Source organism: Notothenia rossii (genome assembly GCF_949606895.1).
Source record: "Notothenia rossii genome assembly, chromosome: 4".
Taxonomy (NCBI): Eukaryota; Metazoa; Chordata; class Actinopteri; order Perciformes; family Nototheniidae; genus Notothenia; species Notothenia rossii.
Window position 1 is genome coordinate 78216411 of NC_136902.1, and position 20211 is coordinate 78236621.

Consider the following 20211-nt stretch of genomic DNA (forward strand, 5'->3'; position numbering starts at 1 on the left):
ATGTCATTATCATAATGCCACGAGACACAATGCAGTGACTTCTTTACTGTTTGAAGTCCTCTAATGCACGTCTTAGACAATGTCGGAATTGTCTTTTTGTAATTATATTGTCTTTATCTGCTGTAATCTTTGTAAAAAAGAAAAATAATACTCTTCCCTTTTTATATGTCACTTTGATTTCTCTTGTTGTTCATCTGATGAACTCTGTGCTGCGTAGCACGATATCTTGACAGCGTCGGGATTATTCTCAATAATTCTAGCTTTGTTCTTGTATATTTTTTCAAGCTTTGAAAACAAATGATGTGACAACGCAGACTATTGTCTGAAAATAAAAATATGACGATAACTCTTGTGGCTTGTCTTTTGTCAGTCCCATATACGTGGTGGATATAAGTGATTCTTATCTCTGTTTGTATGTGACTGTAGGCCTGCAGAGGGTCTGAGTGTGTATTATGATGAAGCTTCGCTGTGACTGTTGGTAGTATTCTTGGATCCAAGCACTTGTCAGTAGCTCAGATTGGTCTGAGATGTTCCACAGCTGCAAGCCCACCAGGCTCCCCTCTCACATGCTTATGTATCAGTCTTCATTAATATCTTAGCTTCAACATACAGAAAGGAGTGGGCTGAAGACCAATATATCGTTCCTCAAGGATCCATGTGTCCTCAGTGTTCTTTCTTCTTAGTATGTTTATATAATATGGAAGGTTAACCAACTACTTTTTAGCGCTAAAGATTACGTAATATTCAAACTGGCGGATGGAGCATACTTTGTAATTGGTTCAAATAGGCAACATTTTAATTTGTAAGTAACTTATAAATGTAATGTAAGCTTAGGAAATAGTTTGCAACCCCTCTTAACTAAATGTCCACCCTGACAATTCTCCAGTGTGTTACCAGGTTACCATTTTTGTTGCACCACTATAACAACACTGCTGCTTCAATAGTCAAATCAGATGCTTCTTTTTGTGAATGCTCCATGGACAAAGAGCCCAGCTATTACTCAATGCATGACTGCTTTTATTGGACTCTTAATTCTAATGCCTCTGTACATTTCAAGTCTGACATGTTATTCCCTTGGGCCAGTGTAAATGTTTTTGAAATTCACTGCAGACACATGAGATGAAATGGTAGACTTAAACTATGTGTGGTATTTTACCTGCATAGTTGAACAAATCATTCTTTACTCATTTCACAACAGCTGATTTTGGTTTTTGATCGCATGAATGGAGCTCCAACAGTACACCCTCCTGATTGGTTGAACATGTTATTGACAGACAGGACTTTCTTTGTGCATTTTGAATAATGATGAAACATTAGTTTCAGTACAAATGTTTTAATAGTCAGTACAAATAAGCTACAAAAGAGATGTGGATATTGAGTTGGAAGATACAACTCTGCCACCACCTGGTGGTCATATCAGAGCATGACATTTTGTTGGAAATATTTACACAGAGCTTACAAGAAACATAAAACAAAATAACTATACAGGATGTTGAAAAATGAGACAGCACCTTTGGCCAAAACTGAGTTCTGAGACATTCCCATTATATGAAATTCTTCCACCTTCTGAAAAATGTCAACCGATGTATAAAAGGATAGTTATTCCGGGTCATTACATGATTCCCTGAGGCTGTCCCTTCCCAGCGATCTTCTTGGAGCACTCCAGCAGAGCGTTGTGGATATCTTTGGCACAGGAGATCTGAGACTTGATCATGCCGAGGTACTGGGAATAAGACATGGACTCCGTCTGCACCGTGTCCGGCTTGGTGGCTGTGGGGACCAGGTTGGGTGAATGTTTGGCGCTGTCAATGCTCTGGGAGAGACACTCATACGCCAGCCGCTGCAGAGAGGAGACAAATGTGAGTTTGTGGGGTATGTCTTAGGTTTGGATACAACACAGTAGCATGTTAAAAGAAGACAGTCATATAGCAATATATTGTTGCTTTAAAAAAGGTAAATGGTAAATAACCCTCTCAATCAACACATTTAGACTATGGAACTACTAAAGCCTTTGATGGCCCATTTATAATAGTTTATTCATATATTTAATTTGCCCTTAGTTTTCCTAGGCCCACACCTTTGATCCAGTGTGCCTGCAACCAGGGTTCGAGTTACGTGGGAGCCAATGGGAGCTGAGCTCCCATAAGGAGGGGCCTGAGCTCCCACGGACCCAGTGAAATCAAACATCTGTGGGGGTCGCTGATATACATTACCAACAACCATTATTTTGATCACAAATAATGCATTTTCAATGTAATGAGTATTATTTACGTTAACGAGGTAAATAGGCCAACAAAACAATGTTTTCCAAAAGAACTACGCATCGTATTCTCTCTTGAATGACAATATGCCTGCACTTCACCTCTAAGGTGCGCAATAAAATATTGCGCAATCTATGCCTGTGAGGCTGTGAACGTGCTGCGCGCACCTGAAGAATGAACCGTTATATCAACAGACATTCAAATATATTGACAAGATACACACATACATACTACGAGTACCGTAGGCTAGCAGACGATTACCATGCCGCCCAAAAAAAGTCCACGTGTGTGTGTGTGTGTTTTGGACCACGTAATTAGCAGTGAAGTCAGTCTCTCTCTCTCGTTTTATCTGTGAGAGCTAATTTTTGTATTTTCTTTAATTTGTATAGCTCTTACGTTGTTATTGATTGTGTTCGAGTTCATGTGTTTGAGCATGCACAGTCTGTCCTGAAGTTGTGGAGAGAGAGTAAAACGTAATAAACGGAGGCGCTGTTTGTGACGCTCCACAAGTACAGAGTTCCTGAGTTTTTGTAGTTATCTTTGAAGCCCTAACACATCAGACACTAATTGTATACTCACAAGGGTGTGCAATATATACCAGTTGGAGTCTGCACCTCCAAGGTGCGCAATACATTATTGCACAATCTATGCCTGTGACTGTGTGCGTGCGCGCCTGCACGTGCACGCACGCATGCATGCGTTAGTTTTAAAGACCCCCATAGAGCTCAGTTTATAACTCGAACCCTGCCTGCAACCTTGGGCTGCTGTGCTCTCAGTGTTTTGTCTCCCTATTCCTGCCTGTTGGCGTCAGCTGATAGAGGTGTTATAGTTATTTATCTTGTTATGCACAATGCAGAACATACTCTCAGAACAAGTTAAATACAGGGGTCTGGGGTAGAGATCTTCAGAATTGGTTTGGCAACCACTGTGTCAACTCGTGGCACAGCACTTCTTGTGAATTCTCTGGCCGAAGCTCCAAATAAACCATCAGTGTTTGGCATCAAAGTTCCTGCTCTCCCCGTGTCTCTCCGAGTCCTGTCTCCGTTGCTTCAGAAGATTCCATCACACTTAGTAAAGATTGTCATGATGTTTGGTATTCAGGTGTTTTTCTATACTGCACACTACTACTACTTCTATATATATCTCTACATATATATATATATATTAGGGCCGGGACTTTAACGCGTTAATTAAGATTAATTAATTACACAAACATTAACGCGTTAAAAAATTAACGCATTTTAAATCGCACTTATTTTTGCCCTGCGGAACGTTTCTCACTGGATGAGTTTCAGGCGTACCGATTATACTGGAGCACCAACTAACGTTCATGACTTCAGACAACAACAAACTACAGTGAACAATAGCCGGATCGCCGGAGCTGTTAGATTAACATTAACATGCTTATTGTAGTTGTAATTGCACTGCCTTGAGGCCTGTAGCACCGTCCTTGATGGAGCATATGTGTGGACTGGACCTGCACTTTACAGGAAAGGAGTGAGCAGAGAGTAGAGTAGTTGTCGATTCTTGTTCTGTTTTCTGTGAATATCTGCCTCATCCTCTCAGACTTTGAGTTGCGCGCTACTAAAGAGACGTGTTACCATGGAAACCAAACAATGGTGTAGCTGTATTAAAGTCCGAGTGGAAACAGTCGTGTGTAAATCTGATTTTGTCAGAAATCAGGAGAAATGCGGGAGAAATATGACCCCGGGAGGAAACCGGGAGAGGGCAATGAAATCGGGAGTCTCCCGCGAAAATCGGGAGGGTTGACAAGTATGACCCACACCCAACCAGATGACTGGTTTCAGGGCCAGGATAACTAAGTCCACGTCTGAAAAAAGAACCAGCTCACTGGATTGCACTCGACTGTAGACCACTTGGAGTGGTAGAAGAGAAGGGGCTGCAAAAGGTACTACAGATTGCATCGTCTGACACAACATATGAGCTGCCATGCAGAAAAACAGTGACAAAAAGAATCCAGCAGCTTTATGACAATGAAAAGGAAGATAAAGAGAATTTATTGGAGAAAGCCGAATGTGTTGCCCTGACTGGGGATCATTGGACCTCGGTAAGCAATTCAAATTACCTCTGTGTGACGGCAAACTTTATTGACATATTCTCACTGTTCTCAGGTCAAATATTTATATGTGATTAAAAATGCGATTAATTTCGATGAATTAATTACAAAACCTCTAATTAATTAGATTAATTTTTTTAATCGAGTCCCGGCCCTAATATATATATATGTTTTAAATGTGAGAACATTTTAATGATTAAAAAAACAGGAACAGGGGCATGATAACTGGATTGAAAAGTGTTCAAACTCCTTGCTAATTACATTTTTCAAAGCACTATCTTACTTAAACTGTATATTACTAACTGTGTCTGTTAAACAAAGCTCTATTTCATGGCAGTCATGTTTTCTTTATAAATGACAAACCTGCAGAGATTTCAGGTAAATGCTTAGATTTTGGCTGGCAGTTCCTAATATATTTTGACTCACTCCTACCATCTACTATAAAAGGGTATTCAAAATACATTAACAATATATTGAACATTTAAATTAATACAGAACATTTAGAAGTTGTATGAGTTGTGGTGGCCGGTGAACGCAGACATTAGTACTTAGTACATTAGTACACAAGTAGGCCTACTTCATCAATATTGTGGTTATGTGTATTGTGTTGAATTCTTACCAAACACAGCTCCAGTTGATCGCAAAGAGCATAAAACTCCTCCAGGCTCTTGTCAAAGCGCTGAACTGTGGTGTCGCTGCTTTTGCTAGATCATTGGAAACAAAAAGAAAACATGTGAAACATGGCTGACACTAACATCTATAAGCACTTTAGCTTTACGTATGACCCCCGACCAATCAACTTACATGCCGTTGTCAATTGTCGTGTTATGGGCCAAATTCAGGGATGCTATCTTCATAACATTCTGAAAATATAAAACATAAATAAAGCCGCATGTTTATAGCACAATGGTGCAGGTAATATTGTTGGGGGGGGGGGGGAAGTATAACGAGGATGAATTCAGATCAGGTTAAGTCATTGGATGTTTTGGGAATTTTTCCATTTCAGTTTTTAGCTCCATGTCGCAGAATTACCTGCAGACTCTCCTTCAGCTGAGGAATGAGCATCTTAAATCTGTGGACTGGGTCAAAGTCTTGCTGTTGGCTCAGGAGCTGCTGCTGCTGCTGCTGCTGTTGTAATGAAGCTTGCTGCTGTAACCCGGGCTGAGACATCGGCCCGCCAGACTGCGACATCGGCCCGCCGGACTGCGACATCGGCCCGCCGGGCTGCGACATCGGCCCTCCGGGCTGCGACATCGGCCCGCCGGGCTGCTGCTGCTGCTGAGACGCCATCATGATCCAATGAGATGATACCGACGGAAGAAGAAGAGTTAAATATCCGGTTCACTGTTTTTCAAAATAAAAGGGATTCTTTATCCTGGAACAATTTTTGATGGAGAAAACATTTGTTAATTGTAAAAGATGCAGTAAATACATTTGATAGTATAAACCTATATAAAAATAATAATAAAGTGTACAGCAATTAATGAACTGTAGGAAAAGTAAAGAAGGAGCATATTTATTGTCTACTAAACTTGAAATGTCTAAATAATGTAATAGTTTTTGCTATTTTCTCAGTTTTAAAGGGTTCTATAATAAACAAATACGTGTTGTAATATCCATAACAAATATTAGAGGAGGGTAGTCTTTTAATAATCTACACAGCTTTCAAAATGAACATTGATTCCAGTGAGCACCGCCCTCTTTCTGTGATGCACATAATCATCAGCACATCATTCCCACTAATACCTGTTCATTGTACTACAAGGCTCCTATGGAAATACATTGTACATAAGATGTGTGTTTTTATCCAGGTTATTTTGATGGTTAAAGGTAGGGTAGGTAATTCACTTCACAAACACTTTTTACACTTTTTTTAAATATATATTCCATGGAATGCTCTTAACATCCCGATAGCAATGAATATGTTAAATGCTTTGACAATAAATACATATAAAAAATTCATCTGTGGAAGCCGTGGCGCTGTAAAAAGCAAGACCATTTTAGCCGCCCCGGCTAAAATAACTGGATGGCCTACCTGCCTCGTGCACAAACTTATCTCGTGCCCTCATTGGTCATGTGCGCATTCGTGTGTGTTGAAGGAGGGGCTCTGTAAGGAAGTCTGAAGGAAGCAAGGGGCAGATTTTTTTCGGCTGCGTCGTGCGTACTTTCAAATTCTAGCGCACTCGAGCTGGTTTCTCCATTCTTACATACCCTACCTTTAATATCTTATTCTCAGTTTTCTATATGTTGTGTTTTTCATTGTACACACACGTTGCAATTGCAATAATAGTGAGGCAATTGTGTGCGAACAATTGAAGACAACACAATGTAAAAATGTTATTTTTTAATTAAAATATTATAGTATTCAAATCAAGAAAGCATGTCACGCTGTAAATTAATATAAAACAAGTGGGTCTACTTTTCATGTAATGTTGAAAATAAAATGTGTTAATATTATAATTGTTTTAATGTGGCTGTTAATAGATTATTTGAGTATTTTACTTCTGTAACAATTGGTACTACTTTATTTACGAATTAGTTAGCAATGTATTATACTTTCCAACATGTATAAAAGATTATTGTTTTCAAATATTAGCCCATTTGTGAATACTACTCATTTAAGCATTAATTTAACTTATTCAATTCATATATTTTGCTGCCCTTAGTAAAGAGTGTCATGATGTTTGGTATTTGTGGGATTTCTTTGTGAGAACATTTAAATGGGGGCATGACAACTGGTTTCAAAGTTTTCAAATGTTTTATAGCACTATCTTACTTGAATGTGTCATTCGTCTCAATGCTCTATTTCTCTGCAGTTGTTTTTAAAACATATAACAAACCCACAGAGATAAAGAAAATAAATTAACTTAATTATTCTTGCTTATTGGGCTGGAAGTTCTTTGCTATTTCATTTAGTTTGAGTGATCTTTGTTAAATCAGGATTTTTCCTTTGCGGTTTTCTCGGCGGTGTCTTGAAGCCACTGGCAGCAGCAGCGCAGTATCGGAGGAGGGAGGCCCTGCAGTCGTTCAGCTCAGAAACAGAAACCCCGTAGCACAGCAGCGCCATTCAGAAACAGTATCCAAAATGGCAGGAGCTGATGGAGACGACTCTCTGTACCCTATCGCCGTTCTCATTGATGAACTGCGAAATGAGGATGTTCAGGTAAAAACCCTAGCTTTGACTTAAATCGTAATATGTATTGTTTTGCAAAATTGGGCCATTTTAACGTATTCCAGGCGCGCATTTGATTAGCAGCTAGCTAACTGCAAGCTAACGTCCCCGGGCCTATCAATGGATCCACTGGGCGCACCCAGCTTTGCTAACCTAGCTAATTTGCTGTCATCATTTACTGCATACATTGTCAATCTGGTGAAATGTAATTGTCGGTGATTGTATTAACTGAAATGTGAAGATAACAAAACGGGTGTGACAGAAAAGCTAGCTAAGTCATTGGTTTAGCTGCTAGCGTTGAAGCCTCGTATCCCGGGATGCTAGCTAATTGACTAAAGTTTGCAATCACAACAACCGGGCGTTCAAGGCCGCAGTGGGTAGAGCCGACTATATTCAGTCGGGCTATTCCTTGGCAATTGACGTTAAGCTATCATAGATTGTTAAAATGTTGTTTGTTAGCTAACTAGCTATTTGTTTTGATGACGCTAACCGTCACTGAGATTGGACGCTACCTGATGTACTTTTCTTGTGAGTCATAATACTTGAGCTAGCTGGGCATAGTACATGTGAAGCTTAAGAATGTACACAGTTCATTAAACGCGCCCAACTTTATTGTGAACTCCTCACTCACGATTGTCGTTTTTATGTGCAGCTTCGTCTGAACAGCATCAAGAAGCTGTCCACCATTGCTCTGGCCCTTGGTGTCGAGAGGACTCGCACTGAACTCCTTCCTTTCCTCACAGGTAAGAAAGTGCATCATATTGCCCATACAAATCACCTGATGTTCGACAAACAGAGGTTATGACCTCAACGTTATTTTACAAAGGGTCGTCACATGGAGAACGTCTGAGTGTGTTGTACTTTAAATCCTTCCAAGCTGCTGCCAAAAGTTCTCGTTTAATATTTTTTTTCAGACCTAAATTGATATTCTCTCTCGTTTTTCCTTTCTGTAATCTCTTAGACACCATCTACGATGAAGATGAGGTGCTCTTGGCCTTGGCTGAGCAGCTTGGCAATTTCACCATGTTGGTGGGAGGGCCAGAGTATGTCCACTGTCTCCTGGTAAGTCACTGAAGAGTGGATTTTGATTAATGCTATGGCCACATAGACGTAACATGTATATCATGCTGAATCATTTCATGTCATAGCATTCCTAGATTGTTAGTCTCTTCGGGGGAATAATGGATGAAACCTTTTAGCTTAGTGAAGTTGAGCAATCAATTTAAAAGCTTGCTTATTAGTTTTTTTGTAGACGATACTCGTGTTTTCACCTCTACATAGCCCACGATCCCTTTTTATAGATGACCTAAATCTGAAATATTGTCTATAAAGAGTATAAGCTATTGGTGCTTTATGTATAACATATTACATATACATACTCGTTAATGTCTTGTACTTGCTAATAGTTGAAAACTTATTTTTTTAATGCACAGCCTCCTCTGGAGAGCCTGGCTACAGTGGAGGAGACAGTAGTCAGAGACAAGGCTGTGGAGTCTCTGAGGAAGATCTCTCAGGAGCACTCTCCAGTTGACCTGGAGGTCCACTTCGAGCCTTTGGTCAAGCGGCTGGCCAGTGGTGACTGGTTCACTTCTCGCACATCTGCCTGCGGCCTCTTTAGCGTCTGTTATCCCCGTGTCTCCAGCACCGTCAAAGCTGAGATCCGCCAGTAAGTGGATTCTCACCAAACACTTTTTACAGTGCTCTTATTTCAAATGTGTACATTATGGTTACAAATTAGGCTTCTAACCAAATATTAAAGCCTACCTTTTGTGATTGTTTTGGGCATACAATTAGGTTTGGTCAGTCAGTTTTCAGTGATGTAATCTCTGTTTGTGGTTGTCTCTAGGCATTTCCGCACCTTGTGCTCAGATGACACTCCTATGGTGCGTCGTGCTGCAGCATCTAAACTGGGGGAGTTTGCCAAAGTCCTGGAGCTTGACTATGTAAAAAGTGACATCATTTCCCTCTTCACTGCTCTGGCCTCTGATGAGCAGGTACGTTTCCTTAATGTCAAATTAAAGTGCTGTTGTATTCTGCTTCCTGCAGTCCTCTCATCTGTTAAGCGTGATGATCAAAAAACTGATCCCATTGCCTCTCTTTATCAGGACTCTGTGCGGCTCCTCGCTGTGGAGGCTTGTGTCAGCATTGCCACTCTGCTGCCTCAGGAGGACCTTGAGACCCTGGTGATGCCAACCCTGCGCCAGGCTGCAGAAGATAAATCTTGGAGGGTCCGCTACATGGTTGCTGACAAGTTCTCTGAGGTAAGCAGCAGACTCCTTTCCTCCTTTCTAAGGGTGCTCCAATCTGTATTTTAATGCCTGATACCTGGAAATTATCAGCCTCACAAATATCAGGGGCTATTTGAAGCAGACAGCTGGATACAACTGACACGTTTTTCAAAAAAACACAATTACAAAGAGAAGGGATGCTAGGCTGTGGGAAGAAAAGGTGCCAAACAAATGCTGAAAGAAATGAGGTGCATGTTCGGAAGTGTTGCCACATTTTGCTGTCGAAGATCAGGGCGAAGTAAATATTTACACTTTAGTGAGAAATATTTCTTATGAAACACATTAGGTGGGGGCTTTTGCGATAACGATAACATCTGTTACTAGTGAAGAAAAGAAGACGCTGAAAGATTCTTTAATTTCAGTGCCTATTTTGAAGCATTTTTAGGCTTTTATAAATGGAGAACATGCATCAAACAATCAATATGTAAACGTGTCTTTAAAGCTGTAATCTTTCTTCTTTGACACATCAGGGCTTCTGGTTAGTAATCATTTATTTTATAATCATATATAAAAATCCTGTCACAGACCCCACTCTGAACCCATTCCACAGAGATTCAATGTATTTATTAAATCAGCCATTTGACTATTAATATGACCAAAAAACATTTCCCAGAAGTCACTTGAGTTTTAAAGAACTAGGTTTCATTTGTTTGTATCTTTCATGTCTGATGCAGGAAATTAAGTATCGTGTGTGATGTGGAGGGCGTTTCAAAGATATTAGGAATGTTTAGCTGAATGAGTGTTCAGTCGTAAAATAATATCTTTTTTTAAATGTTGTTCCCATCAAGCATTTAATGTGAATGTGTTGAATGAATTGTTTGTATTAAACCTGACTTGGGCAACATGGTTAACCCCAAATTGCTCCCGATTGGATGTGTGGCACCTTTTGATATGATTTTTTTATGAATGGGGACTTAATTGTTTATGTGCTTTGAGGGGTTGTGAAGACAGAATGCTGTCTGTTTTTTTTCCTGACTTTTTTTTCACCTCATGCTTATTTAGATACTGACTCGTGTTGATTCTCTCCAAATGTAGCTCCAGAAAGCAGTGGGACCAGAGATCACCAAGAACGATCTGGTGCCAGCCTTCCAGAACCTTCTGAAGGATTGTGAAGCTGAGGTCCGCGCTGCTGCAGCAAACAAAGTCAAAGGTCAGCAAATAAAGCCTGAATACCAGAAAAATACTTCTGAAAATTGCATGAATTGAAGGGTTCAAATGAACTGGCTTCAGCTTCTTGTCCTGTCCGTTTCATATTTTATTGACTGTTTCCTTTTCCTTTGGTAGAGTTCTGTGAGAACCTCCCAGAGGACAGCCGTGAGCAAATCATCATGACTCACATTCTGCCCTGTGTCAAGGTAAAAACAAAATTGCATTGTGACATTTCTTTGCTCCTTCATCTCAGGTTAACAAAAACTCTTTGCTATTAAGCATGGAAGAGGACTGGAGGCGGGTCTTTTGATGGTGTTCCCCAAAGGGTTTCTGTAGACATGTGGGGGTGTAACATCCGCTCAAAAGAAAACTGGTTTTTGTTTTACAATTTGGCTATTTTTTTTTTTTTTTTTTTTTATGTTGTCCATTTTCACTGATAATTTAGTAACGTAATAGCTGATATGAGTCCAACAGGTTTTCAAAATGATGATGATACAAACACAGTTAAACAATATTACATATCATTCATTCGGATATAAGAACAATTGTGTAAAACTTGGCTTTGTTTACAAGCTGTTTTTCCCCACTACACTTAAATGCCCAAGATGTCCAGATTTAGCAGTAAAGTAAAATATCAGTATGACTAAAAAAAGAAGTATCATGTTTTTAACTGAAATCTTTTAACAAGATATTGGATGAAATGGAGTATGGACACATTTCTAGGATTATAAATGTGTGCTGCTCTACAGTGATGACCTGTTCCTTTGCTTTGATGCTCTGATGGCTCACTACCACCTGTAGAGACACTGAAACACCCTAAGATGCCCTCTAAGATAACCCTAGCTATAAAATGTTGGCACTTGTATGTAGCACAGGACAGTGAAAACACTGTTTCTGTGCCAGTGTCTGTCATGTTTTGAACAGCAGGTGGCACTGTTGTCTTTCTTCCACAATGAGTTCAGTCGTGGTATCTCTTATTGCACATTCTTATCATTGCAAGCTTTTGTATTTACTTAAAGAAGTGGCAAGGGTTAACATTCGGTAACATTGTTGGATTGACAGACTTGTTTGTTATAGGTAGACGGTGTCACATAGGGTCATTTTGTTTACCCTCTTAACATATCAACAGTGGAACAAAGTAGTACAGGCGGCAACAGACTGACACACAACCTTTAGAAAGCTGTACAAATAAAAGGTCCTACAAATCTATAGTGCATCTTGCTTTTAATACAATCTTACATTGTCTTTGATATAATCACTGAACATGTTTGAACTTACATTATGCTATTCCTGTCTTCATCGTACTGTTAGTGATTCCACCTTCAGCACTGAGCTGCATGACTGTTTGTCTGTGCTAGTATCACTGCTGCCACTTTGCTGCATATTTACACACAAGTGGATTATAGCCTCCCTCTCAGCACTGTGTTGTGATTATAACCAATAACAGTGTTCTGGATGTTTGTTTACGTACTTTGTGTCTTAACCATTTGTTTGTGCTGACCTCTGTCTCCTCTGTGTCTCTGAACAGGAACTGGTCTCAGACACCAACCAGCATGTGAAGTCGGCCCTGGCTTCCGTCATCATGGGCCTCTCCACCATCCTGGGCAAGGACAACACAATCGAGCATTTACTACCTCTGTTCCTGGCTCAGCTCAAGGACGAGGTAAACCAAACGCACACTTGTAATAGTAGGCCTCCATGTCTCTTCAGGGGGTCCGCGGGGTCTTAAAAAGTATTAAAAGTTGATAAATCAATTTAGCGAAAATTAAGGCGATTTAAAAAGTATTAAACGGTATTTTCCAAGTTTTTACATTTTGTAGCTTGTTTTCAATAAGTATATAAATGGTCCAAAGAGGTTGTATTCTACAGTCTGCCTGAATGTAATCATTGCGTAGGTGTGTAGTGTGATTCTGTGTAGTTTATTTATGGCATCCCGTTGGATTTGACGTCATCTGAACAGGATTGCTTGATAGCGCGCGAAGGTCCGTTTACGCCGTTTGTTAAACATCGTTATGGGGAAATGCAAGTTTGCGTCCAAATGGTTGGAAGATAAGGAGAAAGGACAATCAATACTGTATCATGTGAGGTAAAGTGTCGCCAATGTAACCGGTTAACTCCAAGTGGTGATGAGGTCTTAAAAGGTCTTCCATTTGACTTCAGGATTCCTGCAGATACCCTGCTCTTATATATTGTTCACTCCAGGCACTGATTGGTTGGGTAACATTCACAGCTAAAACTTCATGTGAAGCTCTGAGTTTGTCCAACTCTTTTGGATGGTAGTGATCCTTCTGAGTCAGTGTAGAGCCACTTAGGTGTAGCCACCACATGTACCTGGCTGAGTGGGAGGGTGAGTCATTGGGTTGGCAGCCTGACTGCGACTTTACAATCAGAAGATTGAATTGTTGTGTCTAGAGGGAAGCATAATGAAAAGCTGGACACCCTGTAACTAGATACGTCTTTGCGAGATACATTTTAATTGTATTTACCTTTTTAAGTAAGTAGTACATTTAATCAGAGAGGCTTTTTTCCCAGCTGACCATGTAGCATATACAATAGTTTTGAAGAGTAACCTGATGCATCCTTTCATGAGCCAGTCTGCTTTGCATTTCAGATATGGTGTCACTATTTGAATGATATGTTTCTGGAGCAGTTGATTTAGTTAGTCTGCATGAAGTTACAATGGGCTGGGTTTTAGGAGAAGAGTGTACAAGAACATCCATCAGCTGACGTAACAGGTTCATCTAGAACAACAATGGCTCTGTCACATCTTGTCCTATGAATACATTTCCACGAAATGCATTTACATATTGAGATAAGGCAAGAGTTTGGCAGGTTGGACACAAATGTATATCCATGTTTAGGGAGGCTGGAGGCTGTCAGTCCTTTCTCTGCCTGCTTTAGTCCTATTTAAAGATGGCCCCATTTCCTCACAGCTCCAACGCAACATTAAGAGTGTCTAATTAGATTTATGTCCGGGCTGACAGCTTTGACTTGTATGTTTCAATAATTCAACGTGCTGAGGACAGCTTAAAGAGAGCAAGATGGAGACATTTGCAGATGTGCTATTCATTTAAAAGCTCAATTATTTTTAATTCTTACCGTCCCTTCTTGGCTACTTCTCAGTTCCCACTCTAACAACCCTGACTGAGTATTTCAAATCATTGTGCACTTTAGGGCTTCTGTTTTAGGAATATCAATTGTTTTGTTAAGCTATTCCAGTTGTTAACATGTTCAAACTTAAACTAAAGCAGATGTCCTTTTAAGGAACTTTTATAGAAACCTGGGTTCATATGTCTAGATGAAACTTCTTGGAAGTCTAATTTGTTGATAAAGAGTCAAGTGGCTTCGCTGGAGACAAGAAAATGATAGAGTAGAACACAGTGTGAGTTGTTCATATTAAGCTCAAACACTAATTAATTTAGATAACCGGTTTGAGATTGAAATATTAGTTTGAGTAGGGGGTGTAAACGCTCAGATAGCAAATGTCCCTCCAATGATTGGAGTAGTTCCATAGTCAAAAGTGGATGGTTTGAAGAAAAGTGAAGTTTCTAAGGAAGCGAAAGGCCCATGGTATAAGACATTACTTTGAATGAAAAGCAGGAGTTGAAGGACCTTCAAAACAACTGCTCCAGTTGTTTGGGATTCACTCCTACAGGTTCCTCTAGTGTGATCCTCTATTACCTGTAGTATAAGGATTGTAATAACCCTCATTTTAAAGCAATCATCTTGAGTAAGTCTACTTGGACAGCAGACAGTTTGTTTTGTACCTAAATACTTTTCTGTGATTAATGCGTGTTTGTGCCACAGTGCCCCGAGGTGCGCCTCAACATCATCTCCAACCTGGACTGTGTGAACGAGGTGATCGGCATCCGTCAGCTCTCCCAGTCTCTGCTGCCGGCCATCGTGGAGCTGGCAGAGGACGCCAAGTGGAGGGTCCGCCTCGCCATCATCGAGTACATGCCCCTGTTGGCAGGACAGCTGGTGAGTCATGGCGTCTAGGAGCACAGATGAGGCCGTTTAGTCAATATGTTTTAAAGGTCTTTCTTAACTACTTCCATGTGTAGAAGCAGAGCATTTAGCAATGTGCAGACAACCGAGTGACATCCAGGAAGTGCTCTAACTCCACTGTGTTTTCTCAGGGAGTGGAGTTCTTTGATGAGAAGCTCAACACCCTTTGTATGGCCTGGCTGATTGATCACGGTAAGGCACTTTAGTTGTAAGACATTACAGGCTATCTTTTAGTACACATCCCACTTTCTTTTTGGCACTCGACAAAAATGGTTGCATAAACTGGGCTGCTTGCATAAGCGACTTTTATGGCAATCATTTGTTCGGTCAATTAAAAATACGCCCAAGTATTTTCCATTTGATTTCCTTTATGTTCTCAAAGCACAATAACCTCTGAAACATCCCCAAACCGACTTCCTGGAGAAGGATTCCCAAAGCAGCTGCCCCTTTATTTTCCTGTTGGGATCCTTTCATTTGTCTTTGCCCTCGGTACTCTTTAGCAGCCCGAAGCTCCAAGTCAAGACTGTTCAATTTGACTATCAATGACTCGCCTGTCCTGCCTTAAGAGCATCAGTGCTCTTAGTCACCTGAGCCCGTCCACTAAGCAGACAGCTGTCCTCTTATGAAGGTGAACGACCCCTACAACCTGTAATACAATGTGTTTGACATCAGAGTGATATAACCAGGGCACAGCTGCTTCATAACTTCTATATGTGTTACTGAACACAGTCTGCAGTTCATGTTGTGGCTCTAGCTGTGTTTAATGGAGTTCTGGATCCCAGTTGGGTCCCTCTGAGTGAGTTCATAACTGAGCTGCTTTATCCTGGGCTCTTCTCTGCCGTCTGAACGGGTCTGATGGACCTCACACTCTGTTCCACCTGAGAACCTGGAGCACTGTCTTTTGCATGAATTTTCCCTCTGAGTATATAGTGCTCTCTGCACATCAAGTTCCAATTAGAGAAACACACACGCTCACTATTAAGGACAAAGGGCCACCTGGGTTACATCATTGGAAGTGTGTGTGTCTTTAGCTGGGGTTAGGGCTGTGACACCCTTACATAAGCTCTTCAGTGAAGGACATAACCTTCCCTCACTTTATTAAAGACATCCTATATTTCACATGTCAATATAATCATGAATTCTGTCTGCTCTTTCGTCTCAATGACTTCTCAGTTTTTACCCAGTATACTGAGCAATGTCTTTTTAGATTTGTCAGACTTTTCATCATAGGAATATTGTCCAGTTTATGCAAACTGTCAATGTATATATTTGTTTAAGACTAAAGGATATAACTCTGAGTCCTTTATGATCTGTAAAGCATACAAAGAGTAGATTAATACAAAGGAAAGCACATTTAGGGATAATCCGCTTATATGGATCAAAATGCTTGAAACGTAATTTTTACACTGTCTGGAAAAATCATCCACTTAAAGCAATCCATCGGCCGGCTTACAGTGCTGGGGGAAAAGGCAGAAGTAGCAGCGAGCCAGTAAAAGCAGAGCTATGAGTTTAAATACTTTTATATCTATGTAACAAATGAGATGTTGATCTGCATGAGAAGTAAAGAAAACGGCAGTTATTTCCACTGTTTATGAAGCGAATCCAGGTGTCTTTAAGCAGACAGGAAGTGAGCGATGTGAGGTCCTCTCTGCCATGGAGAAATAGATCAACTCAAGCACACCGTTAATGCAGATTGTTGTCACTCTTATGTTCCAGTGTACGCCATCCGGGAGGCAGCCACCTGTAACCTCATGAAGCTGGTGGAGAAGTTTGGAGCCGAGTGGGCTCAGAACACCATCGTGCCCAAAGTGCTGGGCATGGCCAACGACCCCAACTACCTGCACAGGATGACCACTCTGTTCTGCATCAACGTGAGTCTCAGCTGCTACTGTCTATTAGCTGCTAAAGCTATATTGGACTGATTCATTGTATGCCAATGTTCACTGAGTGACCCTCTGTATGCTGTGTCCTAGGCTCTGTCAGAGGCATGCGGTCAGGACATCACCACGAAGCAGATGTTGCCGGTGGTCCTGAAGATGTCCACCGACCAGGTGGCCAACGTGCGCTTCAACGTGGCCAAATCCCTCCAGAAGATCGGCCCCGTCATCGATAGCAGGTATGTGATTTCGGCATCGGGCGTTTTTTAATGGATCATCTCACTCGACTCAAGAACCAGAAGGACAGTTGGTCTGATACCCCCCCCCCCCCCTCCCTCTCTTTCCCACAGTGCCCTTCAAACTGAAGTGAAGCCGGTGCTGGAGAAGCTGGCCACGGACACAGACATGGATGTCAAGTACTTTGCCCAGGAGGCCATCAGCGGTAAGCCTTTCTCTCTGCTGTCAATATAAATGTAGATGGAATTTACATGGTATTAAGTAGCAAGAAATCTTATTCTCGTTCTCTCCCTTCAACAGTTCTGGTCCTAGCATAACCACCCCACCATGGCTAAACCAGACAAACTCCCAAGACAACAACGCAACAACACTTTTACGATATATTTATTGATGTTCAGGAACAACTGGTAAATGTATAGAGAAAGCTGTTAACAATTGTTTTTTTCTTTTTCTTTTGTTTACTGTCCAATAGTAGACCATGTCAACGCATAGCACAGGCTTCTTTCTTAACCTTCCGCTTTGCTGTAGATGGGTGCTTTAAGAAAGGCAAAGTGTCAAATAAATTGCATTAAGTGGTGCATGCTGATGAATGCGCTACTGTACAAGCAAGTACCCCCCCTCACACATTCCTCGCCCTGTGTTGTACCTCCACCACAGCTTACCAAGTGTCTGTTTTCGCTACCTAGCGCTATGCTAGTTCTCTGTGCTGCTGTGCTTTTCTCACATTGCTAGACACACACTTTGAGCAGCAGATGGTGCAGCAAGCTGTTTATTTTTGCTACGCTTCCACCCAATTCATGTGTACGTAAGGGTGCATAATGTTTTATTATGGGGTGGGGGCTGGGGTGGTTATGGGCGGGTTGAATAAATGTGTCGTCTGCGCTGATAAAAGAAACTTTTGTTTTTCCCTGAACTACTCCCGCTGTTCCCTTCTACCCCCCCCCCCCCCCCCCTCCCCCCTCCCCCTTCTGTTCTTGAATAAACCCTGATTGTTGATTGTTGATTGTCCTGTATCACGAAGACTCCTTTATTTTTACTTTACATTTTCTCCACATTGGGATGCTTTACTACTGTATCTTGATCTGAATAAAGTAACATAAACAAACTGATGTAGTCTGCTATTTTATTATTAGTTGACTCCAAACATTTAATGTGAAATAGGAAAATATCATTTGTATAGTTTGAGATGAGAAGAATTTCTGACGATAACTTTTGACTTGATCATTATGTGAAAAGACTACATTTTTTTATTTGATCATTTTTTCAAGCCATTCCAGTTTAGCTGTGGTTGTCATTTCCTTCCTGTGAAATACCAAGTCACCGTTCTCCCGCAGACATTCCTTAAGGATTTCTCTATACCTGCATTTGTGATGCGCTTTCCAAAACATGTTCATGCGATTTAAAATAATAAATAAAATAAAGCATTTTAGTCTCAGTCGACCATCAAGTATCAAATTAATTCACTATTAAACATGTCCTAATTATCCCCTCTGCCTTTTGTGGTGTAAAACGTGAAGTTCCAGTGTGGTATGTAGCCTACTCTGTTGGCTTTGTAACATATCCCTTCAAAGCGAAGAGTATTGCTTCTGAGTCCGTGAATGACGCAAGAAAATGTGGGATTAATTGCACGTTTCTGGTCTGTTATTTGGTCAGCTCTGACTGAGTGGGCGTCTGCTGTGGAGATGAAAGCGCAGGTCTGTTTCAGGCAGCAGGGACCCTGCAGAGCGGGGCAGGGTCTGCAGCTGACCCCTGTCCTCAGGCCCCTCACCCCGACTACTGCTGGGGAGAGGAGCGCCGTGAAATAAGGGCTGGGCTGAGAAAGATTTGTACTTCTCAAACATGTGAAGTTGGGTGCATGTACGCTCTACCTGCAGCAGACATTGTTCCGTTAATTCCAAATGTGTAATTAACAGAAGATAAAGGTAATAAATCACATGACAGAAATCTTTATGAGAACCCTCTTTTTTTTAATCTCCTCAAATCCCGTCAGCCCTCCTTGGAGCCATAGCCTCCCAGCCCTTTGACTGTATAAACCTCAGCACCAGCGCACATTAAGCACTTATTCTGCAATATACATGTAATTCACAGGTGGGGGGGCATCTGCTGTGTCAGCACATTCTGCTACAGCGAGACCACCTTGAGAGCCATTGCTATACTTGAGGTGGGAGGAGGATGGATGGTTGACCTCAGAGACACATAACCAAAACATACTTTTCACTTTTTTCACAAGAAAAATATAACAAAGATGTTTTAATGTAATTTTTCCTTCAACTGTAAATCTTCATTAAAACACGATTAGTTGAGTGCGAGGGCTAATCCGCCCCCCCCATCCGCCTAAATCTTGGGTTCACAAGGCCGTAATGAAACAGCAGCAACCTATTTCTTTCTATTTCCTTCCCGTTATTTGGGGGGGATTTTCAGCAGCCAGAGCCCTTGACAGAGCTGAGAGCCCTGACGTCAATGCAGCTGCCTCCCAGGACTGTGTCATATATAATGAAAGGAGTCAAGCAAAGCCCCCACACGGCATGGTACGCGCACACGCACACACACACACACACACACACACACGCACACGCACACACGCACACACACGCACGCACACACACATCGTGAGGTCAGATGCTCTCACTGTGACAAATGACAAACATCAGTCGGGGTAAGCAGAGCGCTGGCAGACACATTTTCCTTAAGTCACCTTGTCACTTCAGCTCCCCCCTCTCTTTATTCTGTCATTCTTCAGCGATGCGATGCAGCAGGGGTTTATAAAACCGCACACATTTACGACTCCAGATAATATCAGACCAAGGATAGCTCAAGAAAGAGCGTGTGACTCTTGGCTCGGAGGTAACATCTAGCCTCGAGCCTGAAGGAGGTTTTTTTCAGGCCCTTCTGTGTCATCTGTACTGGGATTTCAGACTCTGTCCATCTGCCGGCTGCATGTGTTCAGAGACTCAGGACTGAAGCTGAATAATGGGGGGCACACACTTATGACTGCTGTACGACCTTCAAGGAACACCTGAATTTATATAAGAAAACAGAGGCCAAGCAGAGCGTTTTTTAAATGTTGTGCATCGCATTGCAGTGTGTTTCCTTCTTCACTGAGAGCTTATGTGTTTGTCTCCAAGCCTTTTTTTCTTTTTAC

At 41.3% G+C, this 20211-nt stretch overlaps 2 protein-coding genes across 2 annotated transcripts; one reads left to right on the plus strand and one right to left on the minus strand.

Moving 5' to 3' along the window:
* Positions 1–1317: 1317 nt before the first annotated feature.
* Positions 1318–5662, minus strand: med29 (mediator complex subunit 29). The gene is made up of 4 exons (XM_079679433.1): positions 5371–5662; positions 5143–5201; positions 4958–5042; positions 1318–1840 (listed from the first exon to the last, which is right to left on the minus strand). Exons 1-4 carry the CDS (start codon positions 5629–5631, stop codon positions 1613–1615), a joined length of 633 nt encoding a protein of 210 aa, XP_079535559.1. The 5' UTR covers positions 5632–5662; the 3' UTR covers positions 1318–1612.
* Positions 5663–7335: 1673 nt separating this feature from the next.
* ppp2r1bb (protein phosphatase 2, regulatory subunit A, beta b) lies at positions 7336–18175 on the plus strand. The gene is made up of 15 exons (XM_079677815.1): positions 7336–7501; positions 8163–8253; positions 8472–8572; positions 8944–9176; positions 9357–9504; positions 9616–9771; positions 10834–10948; positions 11083–11153; positions 12476–12610; positions 14755–14928; positions 15087–15147; positions 16672–16826; positions 16929–17071; positions 17183–17274; positions 17370–18175. Exons 1-15 carry the CDS (start codon positions 7424–7426, stop codon positions 17384–17386), a joined length of 1770 nt encoding a protein of 589 aa, XP_079533941.1. The 5' UTR covers positions 7336–7423; the 3' UTR covers positions 17387–18175.
* Positions 18176–20211: the final 2036 nt, after the last annotated feature.